The sequence below is a fragment of the Lepus europaeus genome, chromosome 6, assembly GCF_033115175.1.
Source record: "Lepus europaeus isolate LE1 chromosome 6, mLepTim1.pri, whole genome shotgun sequence".
Lineage (NCBI taxonomy): Eukaryota > Metazoa > Chordata > Mammalia > Lagomorpha > Leporidae > Lepus > Lepus europaeus.
Genome location: NC_084832.1, coordinates 368,215 through 388,214, shown reverse-complemented (window position 1 = coordinate 388,214; position 20,000 = coordinate 368,215). Strand labels below are relative to the sequence as shown.

Below are 20,000 nucleotides of genomic sequence, written 5' to 3'. Positions count from 1 at the left end.
CTCTGAGGGGACGTCCCTGGGTGGGGTCAGGTCTCTGAGGGGACGTCCCTGGGTGAGGTTAGGTCTCTGAGGGGACGTCCCTGGGTGGACCAGGTCTCTGAGGGGACGTCCCTGGGTGGGGTCAGGTCTCTGAGGGGACGTCCCTGGGTGGGGTCAGGTCTCTGAGGGGACGCCTCTGGGTGGGGTCAGGTCTCTAAGGGACGCCCCCTGGGTGAGGTCAGGTCTCTAAGGGACGCCCCCTGGGTGGGGTCAGGTCTTTGATGGACGTCCCTGGGTGGGAGTCGTGTGTCCGAGGGGATATCCCTGAGTGGGAGAAGCTGTCTCTCTCTCCCGAACCCTCCTCTGCTCCTGGATCATGAGATCCCTAACTCTACTTCCCGCAGTCGGCTTCCTGTGGTCCATGAGGGCCCCTCCAGTCTTCCTCAGGGTCAGGAAGGAGGAGAGGGACGTAGAGCCAAGGCCAGACCAGGTTTTTTCAGAATAAAGCCTGGGAGGGTCTCACTCCCGGGCAATACCTAGCAGAGAAAGAACAAATGCTGCAGGGTCACTGGCTTGGCCCAGGCCAGCGCCGGTGTTTGATGTTCTGGCATCAAAGCTGTGCCAGTTCCTGACAGAGGGACTGTGTGCGGGGTCCTCTGCAGGGAGCAGAGGCGGCACTGCCCCAAAGAACAGTAGGACCCGTCACTCGGGCAAAGCCTTCCCCTGCAGACTAGTGGTTCATATAGCACAAAGTGGCGGGAATGGACTTGGGGGTCTGAGCTACAGCTGGGCTGCCGAGGCGGGGGGGGGGGGGCTTGGGCTAGTTCTAAAGGTCTGCAAGGTCCCAGTGTGAACTGGGAGGGGCTGGGCTGAGGCTGAGGCTGGACCCTAGGGCTGCTGAGCTGCGGGGAGAGCGCAGGCTGCTAGCTGGACTCCAGAGTGTACTGCGCCCAGCAGTCCAGGCACCGCGGGGCTGTCAGCAGGGCAGAGAAATGGGGGCCTGCTGTGTGGAGTCCAGAGGTCAGCATCCATCCATGCTTTCGTCTTGGCTCCATCACTCAGGATGGAGCCACTCAGGAAAGGGAACAGCTCTGAGCAGGGGGAGCACCGAGAACATCCCAGAGCCGACCCCGGGAGGGGGGCTGCACTCAGCATAGGGGCTTGCTCTCACCCAGCTCCATGTGGGGCTTGGAGACTCCTGGGTGGGTGGGGCTCCACCCCTCCTATGCTGACTTGGGGGAGTTCCTGCATTAGCTCCAGGGACCTCCCCTCCCGTGTCCCTTGTCGCCCACACCCAGCCTGGGCTCTCCCCTGTACCCCCCACACAACCTGGGCCCCCTCATGCATCCCTGTTCTCCCCCCGTACCCAACCTGGGCTGGGCACCCAAGGAACAAGACTCAGAGCAAGGTCTACCGGAGGCCATGGACAAAGTCCACTGACGGCAGGTGTGTCTGCGGATGGACCACATGGGACATGATGGCCCAGGCTGCCCAGGAAAGGGAGCAGTGGGGTCTTAATGGCAGGGGTGAGCTGGGTGGGCAGGTGGGGGCCCGCACTTCTCTCCTGAGGCAGGGCTGCAACCTCAGCAGTTGGGGCCTTGAATTCCACCCTAAGGGTAACAGCCTGAGGGTGGTACAGGCATGGATGGGGCTGGGCAGCAAAGGAGGGCCCAGAGCTGGTGGGGGGAGGGCTGCAAGGGAAGCCCAGCTCAGGAGGAGGGGCAGGAGCCAGGGGGTGCCCACCCAGCCCCCAGGCCCAGCTGAGGAGGAGGGGATGGGGGGTGCCCTCAGCCCCCAGGCACAGCTGAGGAGGAGGGGGTGGGGGGTGCCCACCCAGCCCCCAGGCCCAGCTCAGGAGGAGGGGCAGGAGCCAGGGGGTGCCCACCCAGCCCCCAGGCCCACTGAGCCTCTCCCTTGTAGCTGCCTCTCGGATCCCGTGTTTCATCTGCACATGGGGATCAGTATTCCCTGCCCGCATCTCAAGACTTTGCCCGAGTGACGGGTCCTGCTGTTCTTTGGGGCAGTGCCGCCTCTGCCCCCCTGCAGAGGACCCCGCACACAGTCCCTCTGTCAGGAACTGTCACAGCTTTGATGCCAGAACATCAAACACCGGCGCTGGCCTGGGCCAAGCCCAGTGACCCTGCAGCATGTGTCCCTAGTTGCACGTACTTGGGTCCCTGAAAACCTGCCTGGGTCAGCTCCGGACAAGCTGAGACCCAGAGAATCACCCTGTTCCCATCTGGGGTCCCTAGAAGTCATCCTAGATCAGCCCTTCTCACTGCCCTGGGCGCGCGTACACACACACACACACCACATGGTACAAAGGAACATGCACACCTATGCACACATGTGCATGTACGCCCTCACTCTCACATGTACACATATCACACAGTAGACACGTGCACACATGTACCTGTAACATGCACGTCACACACGTGCACACATATACACATCAGTGTGCATACATCACACACACCGTGCACACACACTTGTAACCACACAGTACAAGGGAACATGCACACCTATGCACACATGTGCATGTACGCCCTCACTCTCACATGTACACATATCACACACTACACACTACACACCATGTACCTGTAACATGCACGTCACACAGTGCACACATATACACATCAGTGTGCATACATCACACACACCGTGCACACACACTTGTAACCACACGGTACAAGGGAACATGCACACCTATGCACACATGTGCATGTACGCCCTCACTCTCACATGTACACATATCACACAGTAGACACTGCACACCATGTACCTGTAACATGCACGTCACACAGTGCACACATATACACATCAGTGTACACACATCACACACACCGTGCACACACACACTTGTAACCACACGGTACAAAGGAACATGCACACCTATGCACACATGTGCATGTACGCCCTCACTCTCACATGTACACATATCACACAGTAGACACTGCACACCATGTACCTGTAACATGCACATCACACACGTGCACACATATACACATCAGTATACACACATCACACACACCGTGCACACACACTTGTAACCACACGCATACATGCGTGCAACACTGAAACGCCCACGCACCTGCGTGCACACAGGTAAACCATACGATACAAGTACATGTGTGCACACCACCCTTGGGCACGGGTACACACACACCCCAGGCTGTCTCTACCCCACCCTGTCCTGCAGGGCAGTGCTGGGTCCCTGGGCCAGGGAAGACGACTTGGGCACAGCCGGAGGACCCAGGGCCCTCTGGGAAGAGGTGCTCACAGGGTCAGGTCCTGTGGGGCGGTCCCAGGTGCACAGGGTTGTGGGGGCTGGGAGGTGACCTTGGCTGCCCCTCCCCCGGGGCTGCGTGGGCGTCAGAGCTGGCATCTGAGGACGTCCCGCGGCTGACGGCCGGAGCTCCGTGTGCATTCCAGCCTGTCCTTTAATAATAAGTAGCTGAAGGGCAAAACGCCACGGCCAGGCAGCTTCCGTCCTGCGCAGAGATGGCCGCCGGTGTCTAGGAGCGAACAGAGGTTCAGGGAGCTGCAGGCGCCGTGCCGCCAGGGGGCGCTGTCGGCCAGGCCCCGACGTTATCCCGCTATCGCGTTATCCCGTTATCCCGTTATCCCGGAGCTGGGAGAGGCGGCTTTGCGCGCTTCTCCACCGAGGGCAACCGCTAGGGCGAAGCCACGGTGGGGGCGGCTTTTCCATCGGATTCCCGAGAGGCTGCCCACCCTCCACATGCAAAGGCCTCCCCCGGGCCGGCTGCCCCCTGCCGTGCCCCTCGTTCCTCCGCTGTGCGGCAGGGACAGCAGCCGCACCTGTCCGGAGTGCGGAGAGAACTGATGGAAAACGAGGACGGCTCGGCACAGGCCTCGGGCAAGGCCAGGACCTGCTCCCGGGTGGCATCCCGCCCTCTTCTCCAAGGCTGGCCTGGGCCAGGCCCCAGAGCAGCGTCTACCCCGCGGGCTGACGGAGCAGGTGCACCGTGGGGGGAGTGGGGAGTGCTGAGTCTCTGGGTTTCCCACTGGGAATGGCAGCTTCGGGAGAGGCAGGTCCTCCCTCCGCTGCTGCCCCCACACGGTGCTGGTGCTGCCCGGGCACCTCCCTCCGCTGCTGCCCCCACACGGTGCTGGTGCTGCCCGGGCACCTCCCTCCGCTGCTGCCCTTGTGTTGGCGGCGGTATGGCCGGCGACCCCTTCCTTTCGTCCCCAGATTGGTAGTGGCCTCTCTTCAGCCACAGCAAATGCCTGGAAGCAAAGCTCTGCGTGGGTGCTGCTCCCTGAAGCCCCCTGGCTGGGTGGCGGCATGTTCTCCTCTGTCGGGGACAGGTCCTGAGAGTCCCTGAGGTCAGCAGCTGAGACGCTAGCACACCTGCACGCTCCTGGAGCCTCCGACTTCTGACCTCTGACCCAACGGAGCTTCTGAGAGGCCAGTCAGCACGTGCCCTCTGCATGTGGGCAGTGTGTGGGCATGCATGCGTGCCTGCTTGCGTGCACACGGCAGGGGTGTGCAGTGCAGGCATGCATCATGTGCATTGTGTGAGCGCTGTATGAAGCACGTGGTCATGTGGATATGCACATGCGTGTGCTGTGTGCATGTCCATATGCCCGTGCGTGTGTCTGGTCATGAGTGAGAGGTGGGCTCTGGTGAAAGGCTCCTCGCATGAGCAAGGCTGGGCGCTGAGGCTGAGCCTGCGCCGCAGGAGGCTGCACGTGTTCACCCTCACGAGAAGTCACACCGCGTCCCTGCGTGCTCTCTGCTCCTGCCTCGCTGTGCTCGGAGGGCTTCGGCCCCAGTCCAGGTCCATGTATACCCACTGAGGACTCAGGCTGCCAATCCTCTGTGACAGCGTGCAGCCACCTCCGCGGCTCCAGCATGCACAGCGTCCTTTGCTGGGGCTGGAGTCCCTGGTCTGTGTCAGGGCCGGCCTGTGGTGAGGGCTAAGAACAAGGCGCCGCCCTGCCCCGTAGGGAGGAGACGGCCTCACTGCCTGACGGAGCCTCTGCAGGCCCCTTGGTCCCCACCTGCCGTGCAGTTGGGAGCTCAACGAAGCCCTGGCTCCACCTTGTCCTGCACACACACGTGACTGGGCCCGCACAGCCGGGACGCAGATGGGACCCTGAGCCCCTTTGCCGGCTGGAGGCAGGAGCGAGTGGCTGGCTTCCTCCAAGCTCAGGGGGTGACAGCAGCCCTGGGGTCTCTGTGCCTGGTCACGGCCTTGCAGGCGCTGAGCCACAGCAGCTGTGTCTCTGCCTTTGCCTGGCAGGAGCCCGCCCGCAGGCACGTGTCCTCCCCCTCTGCACTGTGCTCCAGGCTCACGTGCTGAAGGCTTCCAGGCTCTGTGCCTGCTGTCCTGTGTGGCTTTGTGTGGCCTGCAAGGGACTGAGCCGGCTCTGCTGTGTGGGAGGGGCCGGGTCCTTCACACCTCACAGAGCAAGACCTGGAGTGGGCCTGCAGCTGTGTGCAGGCCTCTCGGGGCCGCGCGGGGCCTGTGTCCGCTCCCTCTGCCCCCAGCCCCGGCCCCTGCAGCCCCTCCCTCGCTGGGCACCCGTACCTTCCGCAGGGCTGTTAGGCACTGTCCTTCACCTTCCTCTTGGTGGTGTATGGGATGCAGCACACCCAGCTGGTCCTCGTCCTGGAGGCCGGAGGAGGGGCAGGCGGGTGAGAAGGGCCTTGCCCAGCCCTGCGGCCCCAGTCCCTCTGAAGCAGCCCCATCCCCAAACACCCCACAGCTCTCCCTCCAACCCTGCCACGCCTGCGTCACCAGGCCTAGACCCCCGTGGGAGCCTGGCCTGCCTCCAGCCTACACAGGGTCTCCTGCGCTCAGGCCTCGGAAGTCTGGGTTGGGCGCGACCCCTCTCAACCACAGGAGACCGACTGGGCTGTGCCCATCACGGCCCCCAGCTCGGCTGCCAGCAAGGGCCTGTGGCAGGGGCAGCGTCTCTGAAAGGCGTCGGCCTGAGCTGGCTGCCCTGTGCTGTGGCCTCTGCTCTCTTCCCTGTGACAAGACAGCGGCCCCGCCGGCCTGTGCAGGAGCCAGTGGGTGCCCAGCCCTGTGTCTGGGAAAGGGGGCGGTGGGGCCCACGCAGCCCCATCCACCGGGAGCCCGCGAGGCCCAGGGTTGCTTCCCCTACACTGCCTCCAGCCTGCAGGTGTCTGGTCAGCTGGCTCTGGGCGCAGAGGCTGGACTGAGAGACGCGGATTGGATCAGCCAGAACGCCGGGCTGCCACCAACACACGCCTGCAGGCAGCACGCCCACCATCCCGAGTGGCGAGCCGAGTCCCCGAGGAGAGCCGCCTGCTGCAGAGCCAGGCCTGGCCCTCAGAGTCGTCAGCAGGGGTCTCAACGGGGACCTTCCGAGGGAGGAGGGCCCTGCTCAGATTTGCTCCCACCCCACCCCTCAGGACTTGACGCTGACTGAGTGACAGCCATCGGGACAGCCTGTCCAAGGGCCACGGCCCCTGCGGCCAGCACTCGGGCTCCGTCCAGAGAGGCAGCATTTGTGGGCAACCCTACGGGGCCGCAGCCCTCACAAGAACTCTGAAGACCACGTGCTCCTGCTCAATCCTGCTTCTCGGGGGTGGCGTGGGGGTCACCCCCAACCCCTCTGTCTGCTCTCCCGTGTAGCTGCAAACCAGCCAGAGCAGTCTCTTCCCTCCCTCCCTTCCTTCCTTCCTTCCTTCTGACAGACAGAGTTAGTTAGAGAGAGACAGAGAGAAAGGTCTTCCTTCCTTTGGTTCACTCCCCAAATGGCCGCTATGGTCGGAGCTATGCCAATCCAAACCCAGGAGCCAGGTGTCTCCTCCTGGTCTCCCATGCGGGCGCAGGTGCCCAAGCACTTGGGCCATCCTCCACTGCCCTCCCGGGCCACAACAGAGAGCTGGACTGGAAGAGGAGCAACCGGGACTAGAATCTGTCGCCCATACGGGATTCTGGCACCGCAGGCGGAGGATTAACCAAGTCAACCACAGCGCCGGCCCCCAGCAGCCTTTCTTTCAAAAAGTCTAAGTAAATAAACGGAGCTCCAACTTTGTGCATCCCTCTGTGCTGCTGAAAGCAGAGCTGTTCCCCAGGCCCTCAGGGTCCCACCTGCTCCTGGGGCCTCAGAAGGGTTGGGCTGCTTCACCCGGCATCACACCCACCCCCAGGGGACTACATCCTCAGGACAACCCCCTCCCCCAGACCCTGAGCCAGAGGAGGAGCTGCACTTAGAAGACGCAGCCGGGGCCGGCACTGTGGCTTGGTGAGCTGCCGCCTGCAGTGCCGGCATCCCATATGGGTGCTGGTTCAAGTCCTGGCTGCTCCACTTCCAATCCAGCTCTCTGCTATGGCCTGGGAAAGCAGTGGAAGATGGCCCAAGTCCTTGGGCTGCTGCACCCGAATGGGAGACCCAGAAGAAGCTCCTGGCTCCTGGCTTCAGATTGGTGCAGTTCTGGCCCTTGCGGCCAACTGGGGAGTGAGCCAGAGGATGGAAGACTCTCTCTCTCTCTCTCTCTCTCTCTCTCTGCTTCTCCTCTCTCTGTGTAACTCTGACTTTCAAATAAATAAATACATTTTTTTTAAGAAGACATGGCCGTGCCACCACCCACAAGGCCTCCCCAGCAAGCCTCAGGAGGAGAGGTGGGGATCCTGTGTCTGGCCATTCTGGGGTGGGGGTGGAGTCCTGTGCTGCTGCCGCTGCTGCCCTGTAACCAGTTCCAAGCCCCCCACAGAGTGCATGCTTGGGTTCACCCTGTAGGGAAGGAAGAGCGAGGCTTGGCCCTGCCCACCACATGCGAGGCACCGCAGACCCCGCCGTGACCATGGGGTGGGGGCGGGGGCACGCGCCTGGTGCAAGCCCACACGCGCCACTCACTCGTCCTCAAACAAGTCTGGGTCCATCGGGGACTGCTTCTCTTCTCTCAGGGTGCAGGAGGTCATCTGGGAGGCGTGGCGGGAGAGCTTCAGGGTGAGGGGCCGGGCACAGAAGGCGCCCCTCAGGACCCCAGCATGGATGGGGCAGGGCCGGAGACAGGCTCAGAGATGGCCGTGGCCCCGGCAGGACCTCCCACAAGACGGGGCTCTGACGAGTGGAGGCTTCTGGTGGGAGAGCCCCCACGGCCTGTGCTGTAGCTGAAGGGCTCTTGTTCCTCGGCCCCCTCCCGGCCATTGGCGATCCTTCTGGAAGCCTCAGAACCTGTGTGCTTTGTGAGTAGCCTGGTGGGGCCAACGGCCAGCTCCTTGCACCTCGTGGGCTGCTCGGAGGGCATGGAGCAGGCAGCACCACCTGGAGAACAGCCGGCCCCAGGCAGATGCCAAAATCTGCCCAGAGGCTTCAGAGACTTGCAGAGAGACAGCTGTGCAGTAGTGGGGTGCAGGAGGACCTGCGACAGCGGTCGGGAGGGCCCCAGGGGCCACCGAGTCAGCCAGTTATATAGGGGTGACTGTGGGGATGGGGTGACACTGCTGGTGGTGAGAGTGACAGTGATGGTGGTGGTGGTGTGATGCTGCTGGTGGTGGTGGTGGTGACACTGATGTTGAAATGATAACATACGTGGTGTGGTGGGTGGCCATGGTGATGGTGGTGGTGGTGGTATTGACTGTGATGATGGTGGCCATGGTGATGGTGGTGATGGTGGTGATGGTGGTGATGGTGGTGGTGATGGTGGTGATGGTGGTGGTGATGGTGGTGGTGGTGGTGATGGTGGTGGTGGTGGTGGTGATGGTGGTGGTGGTGGTGATGGTGGTGGTGGTGGTGGTGGTGATGGTGGTGGCCATGGTGATGGTGGTGGTGGTGGTGGTGATGGTGGTGGAGGTGGTGATGGTGGTGGTGGTGGTGGTGATGATGGTGGTGGTGGTGGTGATGGTGGTGGTGGTGGTGGTGATGATGGTGGTGGTGGTGGTGATGGTGGTGGTGGTGGTGATGGTGGTGGTGATGAGAGGGATGGAGATGATGGTGATGATGGTGGTGGTGGTGATGATGGTGGTGGTGGTGGTGATGGTGGTGGTGGTGGTGGTGATGGTGGTGGTGGTGGTGATGGTGGTGATGGTGGTGATGGTGGTGGTGATGGTGGTGGTGGTGGTGGTGGTGGTGATGGTGGTGGTGGTGGTGATGGTGGTGGTGGTGGTGATGATGGTGATGGTGATGGTGATGGTGGTGGTGGTGGTGGTGATGATGGTGGTGGTGGTGGTGATGGTGGTGGTGGTGGTGGTGGTGGTGATGATGGTGGTGGTGGTGGTGATGGTGGTGGTGGTGATGATGGTGGTGGTGATGGTGGTGGTGATGGTGGTGGTGATGGTGGTGGTGGTGATGATGGTGGTGGTGGTGATGATGGTGGTGGTGGTGGTGATGGTGGTGGTGGTGGTGGTGATGGTGGTGGTGGTGGTGGTGGTGATGGTGGTGGTGGTGGTGATGGTGGTGGTGGTGATGATGGTGGTGGTGGTGATGATGGTGGTGGTGGTGGTGATGGTGGTGGTGGTGGTGGTGATGGTGGTGGTGGTGGTGATGGTGGTGGTGGTGGTGATGAGAGGGATGGAGATGATGGTGATGATGGTGGTGTTGGTGCTAATTGTGATGGTGATGATGATGAATGTGATGACGCTGCTGCTGGTGGTGATGGTGGTGGTGATGGTGGTGATGGTGGTGATGGTGGTGGTGGTGATGATGGTGATGGTGATGGTGGTGGTGGTGGTGATGATGGTGGTGGTGGTGATGATGGTGGAGGTGGTGATGGTGGTGGTGATGAGAGGGATGGAGATGATGGTGATGATGGTGGTGTTGGTGCTAATTGTGATGGTGATGATGATGAATGTGATGATGCTGCTGCTGGTGGTGATGGTGGAGACATGGTGATGACACCTGTTACTGAGGCTTTCTCGGTTTCGGGCCCTGTTCTGACAGCTTCTGAAGCCCTCATTTCAGGAGACATCTAGGGCTCAGAGAGGGGTGATGAGCATTTTGAGCACTTGTTGGCAGAGCCATGCATCTGCAAATCTTGGGTCTGGGCCATTTCCACCACCCCGGAGTGATCCCATAAAGACCTGGGTGCCCATGGACACCCGCGTGCTGGCTGAGGCCCTGGAGTCTCTGATGGGGCAGGAGCGTGTGCAAGCTGGAGAGGAGGAGGTGGGGGTGTCCTCATGCCCCGAGGCCTGTCCTCCCACCCTGAACTCTCCCGAGTCCCTGCCTCACCCTCCCACCCAGCCTGGTCAGTGCAAGCACCTTCCGCTGGCTGGTTCAGCTTTACCTCCTCGGCGTGGTCTCCCAGGTCAATCTCCACAAACACAGATGGTTTCTGTTGATGGAAACCAGAGACGGGGTGACCGGCGTGGGAGTGCCAGAGAGGGGAGCAGATGTCGGGGGGACAGCGGCTCCTGGGCTGAGGCTGGCCGAGATCTGAGGGCCACCACCAGGACCACCTGACACAGGTCCTGCACCGGGGGGCTCCTGGAACTGGGTGGGGGCTGGAGGTACCCACGGGGCAGCTCTGGCAGGAGGGCAAGAAGACATGGTGCAGCTGCTCCCTACTCACTTCCTGGCAGGGCGCTGAGACCCACAAGGCCTCCTCCACCTTCACCGAGGGTGAAGGTGGAGGGAACGGGAACAGACCAGTCCCTGCTCCCAGCAACGCTCGGACTTGGCCTGTGACCCTGCCGCGGGGCCACACTTTGTGCAAAGGGCCACTGCTGACACGGGGTGGGGCACACTCTCTGCTAGGGGTCACCGCTGACACGGGGTGGGGCACACTCTGTGCCAGGGGTCACCGCTGACACAGGGTGGGGCACACTCTGCCAGAGGTCACTGCTGACACGGGGTGGGGCACACTCTGTGCCAGGGGTCACCGCTGACACGGGGTGGGGCACACTCTGTGCCAGGGGCCACCGCTGACACGGGGTGGGGCACACTCTGTGCCAGAGGTCACCGCTGACACGGGGTAGGGCACACTCTGTGCCAGGGGTCACCGCTGACACGGGGTGGGGCACACTCTGTGCCAGGGGTCACCGCTGACACAGGGTGGGGCACACTCTGCCAGAGGTCACTGCTGACATGGGGTGGGGCACACTCTGTGCCAGGGGTCACCGCTGACACGGGGTGGGGCACACTCTGTGCCAGGGGCCACCGCTGACACGGGGTGGGGCACACTCTGTGCCAGAGGTCACCGCTGACACGGGGTGGGGCACACTATCTGCCAGAGGTCACCGCTGACACGGGGTGGGGCACACTCTCTGCCAGAGGTCACCGCTGACACGGGGTGGGGCACACTCTGTGCCAGAGGTCACCGCTGACACGGGGTGGGGCACACTATCTGCCAGAGGTCACCGCTGACACGGGGTGGGGCACACTATCTGCCAGAGGTCACCACTGACATGGGGTGGGGCACACTCTGTGCCAGGGGCCACCGCTGACACGGGGTGGGGCACACTCTGTGCCAGAGGTCACCGCTGACACGGGGTGGGGCACACTCTGTGCCAGGGGTCACCGCTGACACGGGGTGGGGCACACTCTGTGCCAGGGGCCACCGCTGACACGGGGTGGGGCACACTCTGTGCCAGGGGCCACCGCTGACACGGGGTGGGGTACACTCTGTGCCAGGGGTCACCGCTGACACGGGGTGGGGCACACTCTCTGCCAGAGGTCACTGCTGACACGGGGTGGGGCACACTCTGTGCCAGGGGTCACTGCTGACACGGGGTGGGGCACACTCTGCCAGAGGTCACCGCTCACACTGGGGGGTCACACTGGAGAGCCACCACTCAGGCTGCGGGGCTGGGGGTGGCCGGCAGCCCAGCCTGTAGCTGCCGGTGTCCACCTGGAGCTTTCAGTGAACGCCAGAGGAGCGTGAGGGCGGCCAGGGCTCCCTGAGCCGGAGGCACCCCGAGGGCGTGTGCTGTAGAATCCTACCACCATGGGGGCTCCAGAAGACTCGGGAGACGTGCAATCGAGAGGCAGCGAGTTCTCCACTCCCAACCACCCCAAGTGCCTGTGAGGACTCCAGTGCCCCCGAGGGTTTTCTGGGTCAAGATCAAGTGGGGTGGGGTCTCTCAGGACCCCATGCTTTTGACAACTGCGCTTTTGGAAGCTGGGGGTAGGGTACCCCGGGACCAGACACAGAGGCGGAATGCCTGGCCCCCAGGCCTCCTGGGAGGGGAGGGAGAGGGCCAGAGCTCAGTGCCTGCTGGGATGGGCCCCCGGCCCCTGACTTCTGCTGCTGCAGTATGGAGCGCTTGCCTCTCTCTCCAGGTCACTCAGCTTTGTGGATGCCGGTCCTTGCTCCTGCAAGCAAAGAAGGCGGCGGGCAGGTCAGCAGAGACAGGGCTGCGACGTAGGGCCAGACGCCAGGACCCGCCGCGCGGTCTGAGCCTGGTGCACCTGGGCCTCCTGGGCGTGCCCCTCCGTGGGCTCCCCCTCCTGCTCCTCGTTGGTGCTGGCCTCCGAGTCGCTCTTCTCCGCCTCCGGGTCTCTCTTCCCACTCTCGCAGCCCCGAGTCCTGGGGGCGTCCTGGCTCCGCTCCTTCCTGTCCTCCTCCAGGTTGGCCTGACTGCAGGAGAGGGGGGAGTGCTTGGGACGACGCCTGCGCCTCTGCCCTCGCAGGGCACCCAGGAGTCAGGCCCCTGGGGCCCTCCTGGGCTGGGCTCTGCCTGTCTGGAGGACTGGACGTGTGGAACCTCAACTGCCCAGGCCAGCCTCCGCGGCTGAGCTCTTCGCAGCCCCAGGGCTCATCTCAGAGAGCAGGGTCTGGGCTGCCCGGGGGAGCGACCTGGCGAGGGCTTGGGGGGTCCCTCTGTTGGGGTGTGCAAGCTATGGGCGGGGTCTGCGGCGCCCCGCCACGCTGGCTCTGCCCTGGCTGGGTCACCCCTTCCAGCTGCACCAGCACAAAGCTGCCCCTCACCCGAGGGAAATCTGCAGACGCTCGGAGTCCTGGGAACGAAGACCTTGGGGTCCTCTGACTGAGCCAAGCCGGCCCATGTGGCCCTCGGTGACGGTGACGAGGGTGGCAGTGCCTTCTCGGCCCTCAGGGGGAGCTGTCACAACCAGGGTGGCCTGGCCACGCTTGCCCGGCTCTGCGAGCCAGTTCTGTGTCCTCTAGTCTCTACTGTAAGGCAACTTTAAAAAAAACCTTTCCTGGGACTGGCACTGTGGCATAGTGGGTGAAGCCACCACCTGTAGCACCCATATGGGTGCCGGTTTGAGTCCCGGCTGCTCCACTTCCGATCCAGCTCTCTGCTATGGCCTGGGAAAGCAATAGAAGATGGCCCAAGTCCTTGAGCCCCTGCACCCACGTGGGAGACCCGGAGGAAGTTCCTGGCTCCTGGCTTCGGAATAGCTCAGCTCTGGCCATTGTGGCCAATTGCGGAGTGAACCAGCGGATGGAAGACCTCTCTCTGTCTCTGCCTCTCTGTAACTCTGCCTTCCAAATGAATAAATAAATCTTTTTTAAAAAACACCTCTTTTCTGTTTTCTTTGAAATACATGCAGCTTATGGAATCATCAGGTTTTCTTCTCTCCTCCCCATCCCAAGAAGTTGTTAGGGAAAAACTCAAGAGAAACCCGGTATTGATATTTTATCTTGTTTTCTTCTGTTTTTGTTTGCAGTCCTTTTAACTAAATGAAACTGCATTTTGTAGTTTCGTATTCGGCTTTTTTCACCTATCTGTTTGTGTTTACTGGCGGTTCAGGGCCCTCGTTTCACATGGCACCTGGCGTTCTGACGTGAACAGGAAGCTCCTGTCTGAAACGCAGACTGTGCGATCAAGGAACACTGGGGAACAAGGTGTCATCTGTGGTGGGCGGGCCCTGGGTCCGCTCTGAGCTGCAGGCCACAGCCTCCAGGGACACCACACAGGGCGGCCTGGGGCGGCGGAGGGTGGGGCGGGGCAGGGCCATCACAGTCCCCAGGGCAACCTGACGAGTCCCCCCCACTCCCCCTCCGCGGCCCCCGCCAGCCCTTGGGCCCTCACCAGCCAGCGTCTTCTGCGTGGCTCTGCGGCTCTTTCCCCTGCTCTTCAGACTCTGGGGAGGAAGGACAGAACCGGTCAGGGCCGCTAGCCCCCCTGAGCGGCTGGCTCACAGCTCGTCCGGACCCCGCAGCCTGCTCCTCCCAGGCAGTGGCTGGCAGCCACCGCTGCTGTGAGCTTCTTCCTGGTCCCCACGCCCCAGGCCTGACACTAGAGCCACCCAGCCTTGGCCTCCCCTGCAGGACGCACAGCAGAGTCCGGGACCCAGTGACTTCCGGAGCTCCTGGTCCCGCACCTGCTGGACACAGCACAGCAGGGACGCAGGGAGGGGGGAAGGCCAGTCCTGGACCACTCAGTGCCCCCTCCCTCCTCCTGACTCCTCCCAGGGGTGTCCCCACGACGGTTCCCATTATATCTGTTCTCCAGAAGATGTGGTCCCTGCATGTCCAGCGAGTAGGGATCTGATCCTGGCCAAAGGGTGCCCAGGAAGCTCCTTGAACTTGCCCAAGGCTGAGTGACTGTGAATAGCATCAGGGGATTCTGCCAGCCTGAAGCTCCAGGGCAAAGCTGTGTCTGTAGCTCTGGTGCCAGCTGATGGCATTCCCGGAGCACTGTCCCCGAGCACTGTCCACTGAGCACTGTCCCTGAGCACTGTCCCTGAGCACTGTCCCCAAGCACTGTCCCTGAGCACTGTCCACTGAGCACAGTCCCCCAGCACTGCCCCTGAGCACTGTCCCTGAGCACTGTCCCTGATCACTGTCCTCTGAGCACTGTCCCTGAGCACTGTCCTCTGAGCACAGTCCCCGAACACTGTCCTCCAGCACTGTCCCCGAGCACTGTCCTCTGAGCACTGTCCCCGAGCACTGTCCACTGAGCATTGTCCCCAAGCACTGTCCCTGAGCACTGTCCTCTGAGCACTGTCCCCGAGCACTGTTCCCTAGCACTGTCCCTGAGCACTGCCCCCAGTACTGTCCCTGAGCACTGTCCCCTGAGCACTGACCCCTGAGCACAGTCCCCCAGCACTGTCCCTGAGCACTGTCCCCTGAACACTGACCCCTGAGCACTGACCCCTGAGCACAGTCCCCCAGCACTGCCCCTGAGCACTGTCCCCGAGGACTGTCCCTGAGCACTGTCCTCTGAGCACTGTCCCCCAGCACTGTCCTCCAGCACAGTCCCCCAGCACTGTCCTCCAACTCTGTCCCCGAGCACTGTCCCCTGAGCACTGTCCCCTGAGCACAGTCCCCTGAGCACAGTCCCCCAGCACTGTCCCCAAGCACTGTCCCCCAGCACTGACACCAGCACTGTCCCTGAGCACTGTCCCTGAGCACTGTCCCTGAGCACTGTCCCCGAGCACTGTCCCTGAACACTGTCCCCCAGCACTGTCCCCGGAGCCCTGTCCCTGAGCACTGTACTGAGCACTGTCCCCCAGCACTGTCCCCAAGCACTGTCCCTGAGCACTGTACTGAGCACTGTCCCCGAGCACTGTCCCCCAGCACTGTCCCCAAACACTGTCCCTGAGCACTGTCCCCGAGCACTGTCCCTGAGCACTGTCCCTGAGCACTGACCCCTGAGCACAGTCCCCCAGCACTGCCCCTGAGCACTGTCCCTGAGTACTGTCCCTGAGCACTGTCCCTGAGCACTGTCCCCTGAGCACTGACCCCTGAGCACAGTCCCCCAGCACTGCCCCTGAGCACTGTCCCCGAGCACTGTCCCCTGAGCACTGTCCCCGAGGACTGTCCCTGAGCACTGTCCCCAAGCACTGTCCCCCAGCACTGTCCTCCAGCACAGTCCCCCAGCACTGTCCTCCAACTCTGTCCCCTGAGCACTGTCCCCTGAGCACTGTCCCCAAGCACTGTCCCTGAGCACTGACCCCAGCACTGTCCCTGAGCACTGTCCCTGAGCACTGTCCCTGAGCACTGTCCCCTGAGCACTGTCCCCGAGCACTGTCCCCAAGCACTGTCCCTGAGCACTGTCCCTGAGCACTGTCCCTGAGCACTGTCCCCGAGCACTGTCCCTGAACACTGTCCCCCAGCACTGTCCCCGGAGCCCTGTCCCTGAGCGCTGTACTGAGCACTGTCCCCAGCACTGTCCCCCAGCACTGTCCCTGAGCACTGACCCAAGCACTGTCCCCTGAACACTGTCCCCTGAGCACTGTCCCCTGAGCCCTGTCCCCCAGCACTGTCCCCAAGCACTGTCCCTGAGCACTGACCCCAGCACTGTCCCTGAGCACTGTCCCCTGAGCACTGTCCCTGAACACTGTCCCTGAGCACTGTCCCCGGAGCCCTGTCCCTGAGCGCTGTACTGAGCACTGTCCCTGAGCACTGTCCCCGAGCACTGTCCCTGAACACTGTCCCCTGAGCACTGACCCCTGACCCCCAGCACTCTCCCCAGCACTCTGCCCTGAGCATGTGTGTCCTGGCGGCCTCTGCTGCTCGCCTGTAGGAGCTCTCCCAAGCGAGCTTTCCCAGGACTCCTTGTGCAGCTGTGGGTTTCTGGAAGGAAGCCCACTCGGGCAGGTGGGCTTGGGACGGCTCCAGGCCTGAGTGGCCTTCCGGGCCTGAGCCTGGTAGGGCACTGAGGATGCCTGCCCAACGCCGGCAGCCGGGGTGGGGCCTGGATAAAGGGGCTTCCGGGGGAGCGGGCCAGGGGCTCCTGTTCCCGAGGATTTCCTTCGAGGACCTGGGGGTTTCTTTCCTGAGGCCCCAACGCTGGGACGCTGGGACGCTGGGACGCTGGGACGCTGGGACGCTGGGACGCTGGGCAGCCTGCCCGTGGCTCCTGCACCTGCCTCCTGCGAGGGCTCTGGTGGTGGCCTCGGGCTGTTGCTGTCTCCTGCTTGCTCACCAGTTGCTGCAGGCTGTGCTGAGAAAAACCCTAGAGGAGGAGGTCTCCAGGGCCAGATCTGCTGGACTTGGAGCTGAGCCCCGGGGGAGGGGCGGGAGGCAGCCTCTGCCCCTCAGCTGGGAGCCCTGGGAGGACGTGGTTTCCTAGCGGGGTTCTGAATGCTAATTTCTGGAGAAGCTCAGGGGCCCCTTAGCTGGGTGTGTTTGAGTGTGCACTGAGCTGTGTGCGCAGGTGTATACATGGGGGTGCTCATGTGTGTCCACACATCATGGTCTGCGCATACACACACGAGGAGCACATGTGTGTGTGGGAGGGTGTTTTAGGAGGCTCAGAGCCGTCCCAGGCAGATCTTCCAACCTTGCTCCGGCCTACACAGTCTGTCAGGAGAAGAGCTGCCGTGGACTTCCTCTGCTCCACAGCAGGTGCAGAGCCAGAGCACCGCTCGGTCGCCCCAGCAGGAGGGCCTGGGGCCATGCAGGGAAAGCCATTGCGTGGAAGGGTCTGCAGGGCCCCCGTCCCCCTCATGCATGTCTGGGCTGCAGGTGCGCTGGGGACCACTGGGCAGCTGGTGTGGGGCTCAGGCGTCTGAGGCTGGTGTTCGGTGACAGGACACATGCTCCGGTCTCTTCCCAGCCAAGAGCCACTTTCTTTCCAAACTGTCACAGACTCAGCTTGAATGTGAGATGCCCATGAGGAGGCAGGGCCAGCGAGAGGGCCGGAGGCCGGGGCTTGGGGAGCTGCTGAGTTATAGGAAGAGGGCCGAGCTGGCCAGGAAGGGCTGGACGGCTGCTGGCACCCTGTTTCTGAGAGAGACCGGAAGCCAGGGGCTCAGCCTCCGGGACACCGACGTCACGCTGACGTCACAGGAGCGGAAGCCCCGCTGGAGCTGCACCGGGTGGGCCGTCCCACCGTGGCTGGCAGCAACCTCGCTGGAGAGCGGGAGGCCCTGGGTGACCCACAGGACGGGCAAACAGGCATCCCCAGGACGTGTGACACGTGCTGCTGACCCCAAGAGGACGTGGGGGTCGGAGTGGGCTCCAGGGCACATCCCTGTGGACCTGATGCACAGATTCGTCTTGTCCTGTGAGTGGGGCACGGGACAGCAGGCCACACGGACACCCAGGCCCCCACCCACCGTCTCCCATCCCCACGTCTAGTGGAAACCCAGAGGTGCTGGGGCAAGGTCCAGGAACGAGACGTGCACCGCCGAGGCCAGCACTGAGGCCCACCTTCTGCCCCCGGCACACTCCCCTGCACCCCTGGCCTGCTCCCAGCAGCACAGCTGCCAGTTCTTGACCTAAGAGAAGTCTTGTTCCACCACCGCCCTTCACATTGTCCCGGGCTTGAGCCAGCCCTGGATTTCCCGCCCGCGGTCCTGGACGCTGCGTGAGGGTCGGCCAGACGTGGGTCAGGCCCTGGGTGGGAGACCGCCCTCATCATAGACGCAAGGTTGCAGCCCCCATGTCCTGGCCCGGTCCTCTCAGCCCAGCCTCTGCCTCCGTGCCTCCCAGGCCCCCTCCCCCGCTGCCCCGCAGGGCCCCAGCTGGCCCCCTTCCCCCAACCCCAGCCCCCGGGCCTACCCAGGTTCTTGGGCACCTTCCTGACACGGCTCGGGGGGTCCCCCTTCTGGTGCAGGCCACCCACGCTCCTGCTCCTTTGGAGCTCAGGCCCCTCGCTGGCTGCCCTGCCCCCCGAGGGGAGGGCACCAGGGCCAGGCCGGTGCCTCCTGTGTGCCGCGGCTGGGTCCTTCTCCATGCTAGGCCTGGGCAAGGGCACCTCACACGGCCTCAGGCGTGCGACATGGCTGCCGCCCCCCCGGAACCCCTTCCTGGGAAATGCCCGAGAATGCCAGGGGCCGTCGCCTTGGGGCTGCTGTGACATCACCGCAGGTCAGAGGTCAGCTGGCCCAGCCCAGCGCAGCCTCCTCCCCACCCTCTGTGGAACCCAGTGGCAGGTGCCGGCCATGCTTGCCTTTCCCCACGCAGACTGAGGGCCCACCAGTGGGCGGTCTGACCTTGCTCAGTCCTGGAGGCCATGGCCAGGCGAGCTGGCTCTCCCATGTCTCCCCACGCAGGCGCTCTGTGGCGGCCTAGCAGCCGGTGAACCCTCCAACCGAGGCTGGCTCGGCAGCCAGCAGGGGATGCACACACGGTTCCCCACCAGGGCCAAGGGGACGGCTCAGCCGAGCGGAGGCCTCGGGGAGCGTGGGCTGCGCCCTGGCCTTGACAATGGTGGCGTCCGAGGGAGGACGTCACCCACTGGGGCCTCACCCCGCCGAGGGAAGGGCCGGAGCGCAAACAGATGCTGTGCCCCCGGGGTGTTTTGAGGGCCTCTGGACCCTCTGCCAAAGTGCTGGTTTTGGGGACTGCTCTGCCACCACAGGGGCCCTTCCTGACAGACGGGGGGCTCGGGACACCAGGAGGGGCCGTGCCCCACCCCCACCCCGGCTGCTGTCCTTGAACAGCTGCGGCAGGAAGTGGCCAGGAGGCCTCGGTCACCTGGCTCCGGGGGCTGGTCCAGGCCCAGGCTGCCCGCACGACGGTTACTCAGCAGTGGTTCGACCGACCTGGGCGTTCTGATGGCTGTGGCCCAGCAGGACGTGGCCACCCCCTTCCTAGGGGTCAGTGGCAGGGGCCTCAAGAAGCCTCTGTGACCCCTCACGGGCTTCAGTGCTCAGGCCCGCCCTGGCCCCTCCTGGTGGCTCCGGGAGGGGCTCCAGGACCCACACCCAGACCCTGGCTGCCCGCCTCAGGGCTGACCTCAGCCCCCAGCCCCTCCATGGAGCCGACTCCACCTTGGCCCAGTCTGAGGGCGGGGGCGGAGTCCTCTGGCCCTGCGCTGGCCACCTCCAGCTGACCTGCCAGCGAAGCCACAGCAGGAGCACTCCGGATGCTTCCCCCCCAGCCCTGGACCACAACAGATGGGCGTCCCAAAGCCAAGCCTGCGCCTCTTTCCTCTGCCTTACAGTGGAGTCAGGACAAAGCCAGGGCAGGGGCTGCCCCCGCCCCCAGGTCTCCGCCCAGGGCCGCTCGGCCCTCTCCTGCCCCCGGAGGGAAGCAGCCGCCTGTCTGGAAGGACACCTGGCTCCCTGCTGCCCACTGCCCTGACCTCAGCCCCTCTGTGCACTGGGATGGCAGTCCCTGGCGGAGCCTGTCTCCCCACCCTCCCTAAGCTCCTGAAGACGCCTCTCCTGGGGGCACCATGGGCTGGGTGCCACCTGTCACGGTCACAGGTCACCTG

General features: G+C 63.5%; 1 protein-coding gene across 1 annotated transcript; it reads right to left on the bottom strand.

Moving 5' to 3' along the window:
• Positions 1 to 5,548: 5,548 nt before the first annotated feature.
• C6H13orf46 (chromosome 6 C13orf46 homolog) lies at positions 5,549 to 18,515 on the bottom strand. Its single transcript, XM_062195553.1, has 6 exons — positions 18,341 to 18,515; positions 13,920 to 13,971; positions 12,331 to 12,499; positions 10,208 to 10,255; positions 7,837 to 7,901; positions 5,549 to 5,615 (listed from the first exon to the last, which is right to left on the bottom strand). The coding sequence occupies exons 1-6, from the start codon at positions 18,513 to 18,515 to the stop codon at positions 5,549 to 5,551; spliced, it is 576 nt and encodes a 191-aa protein (XP_062051537.1).
• Between the last annotated feature and the right edge of the window lie 1,485 nt (positions 18,516 to 20,000).

Bases quoted from the DNA above. Each gene is read 5' to 3' on its own strand.
- C6H13orf46 (XM_062195553.1), bottom strand. From the start codon at position 18,515: ATGGAGAAGGACCCAGCCGCGGCACACAGGAGGCACCGGCCTGGCCCT. The intron at 13,972-18,340 runs GTAGGCCCGGGG...CTTCCTCCCCAG, and splicing joins GAAGGTGCCCAAGAACCTGG to AGTCTGAAGAGCAGGGGAAA. The intron at 10,256-12,330 runs GTGCACCAGGCT...TTCCATCAACAG, and splicing joins GGCACGCCCAGGAGGCCCAG to AAACCATCTGTGTTTGTGGA.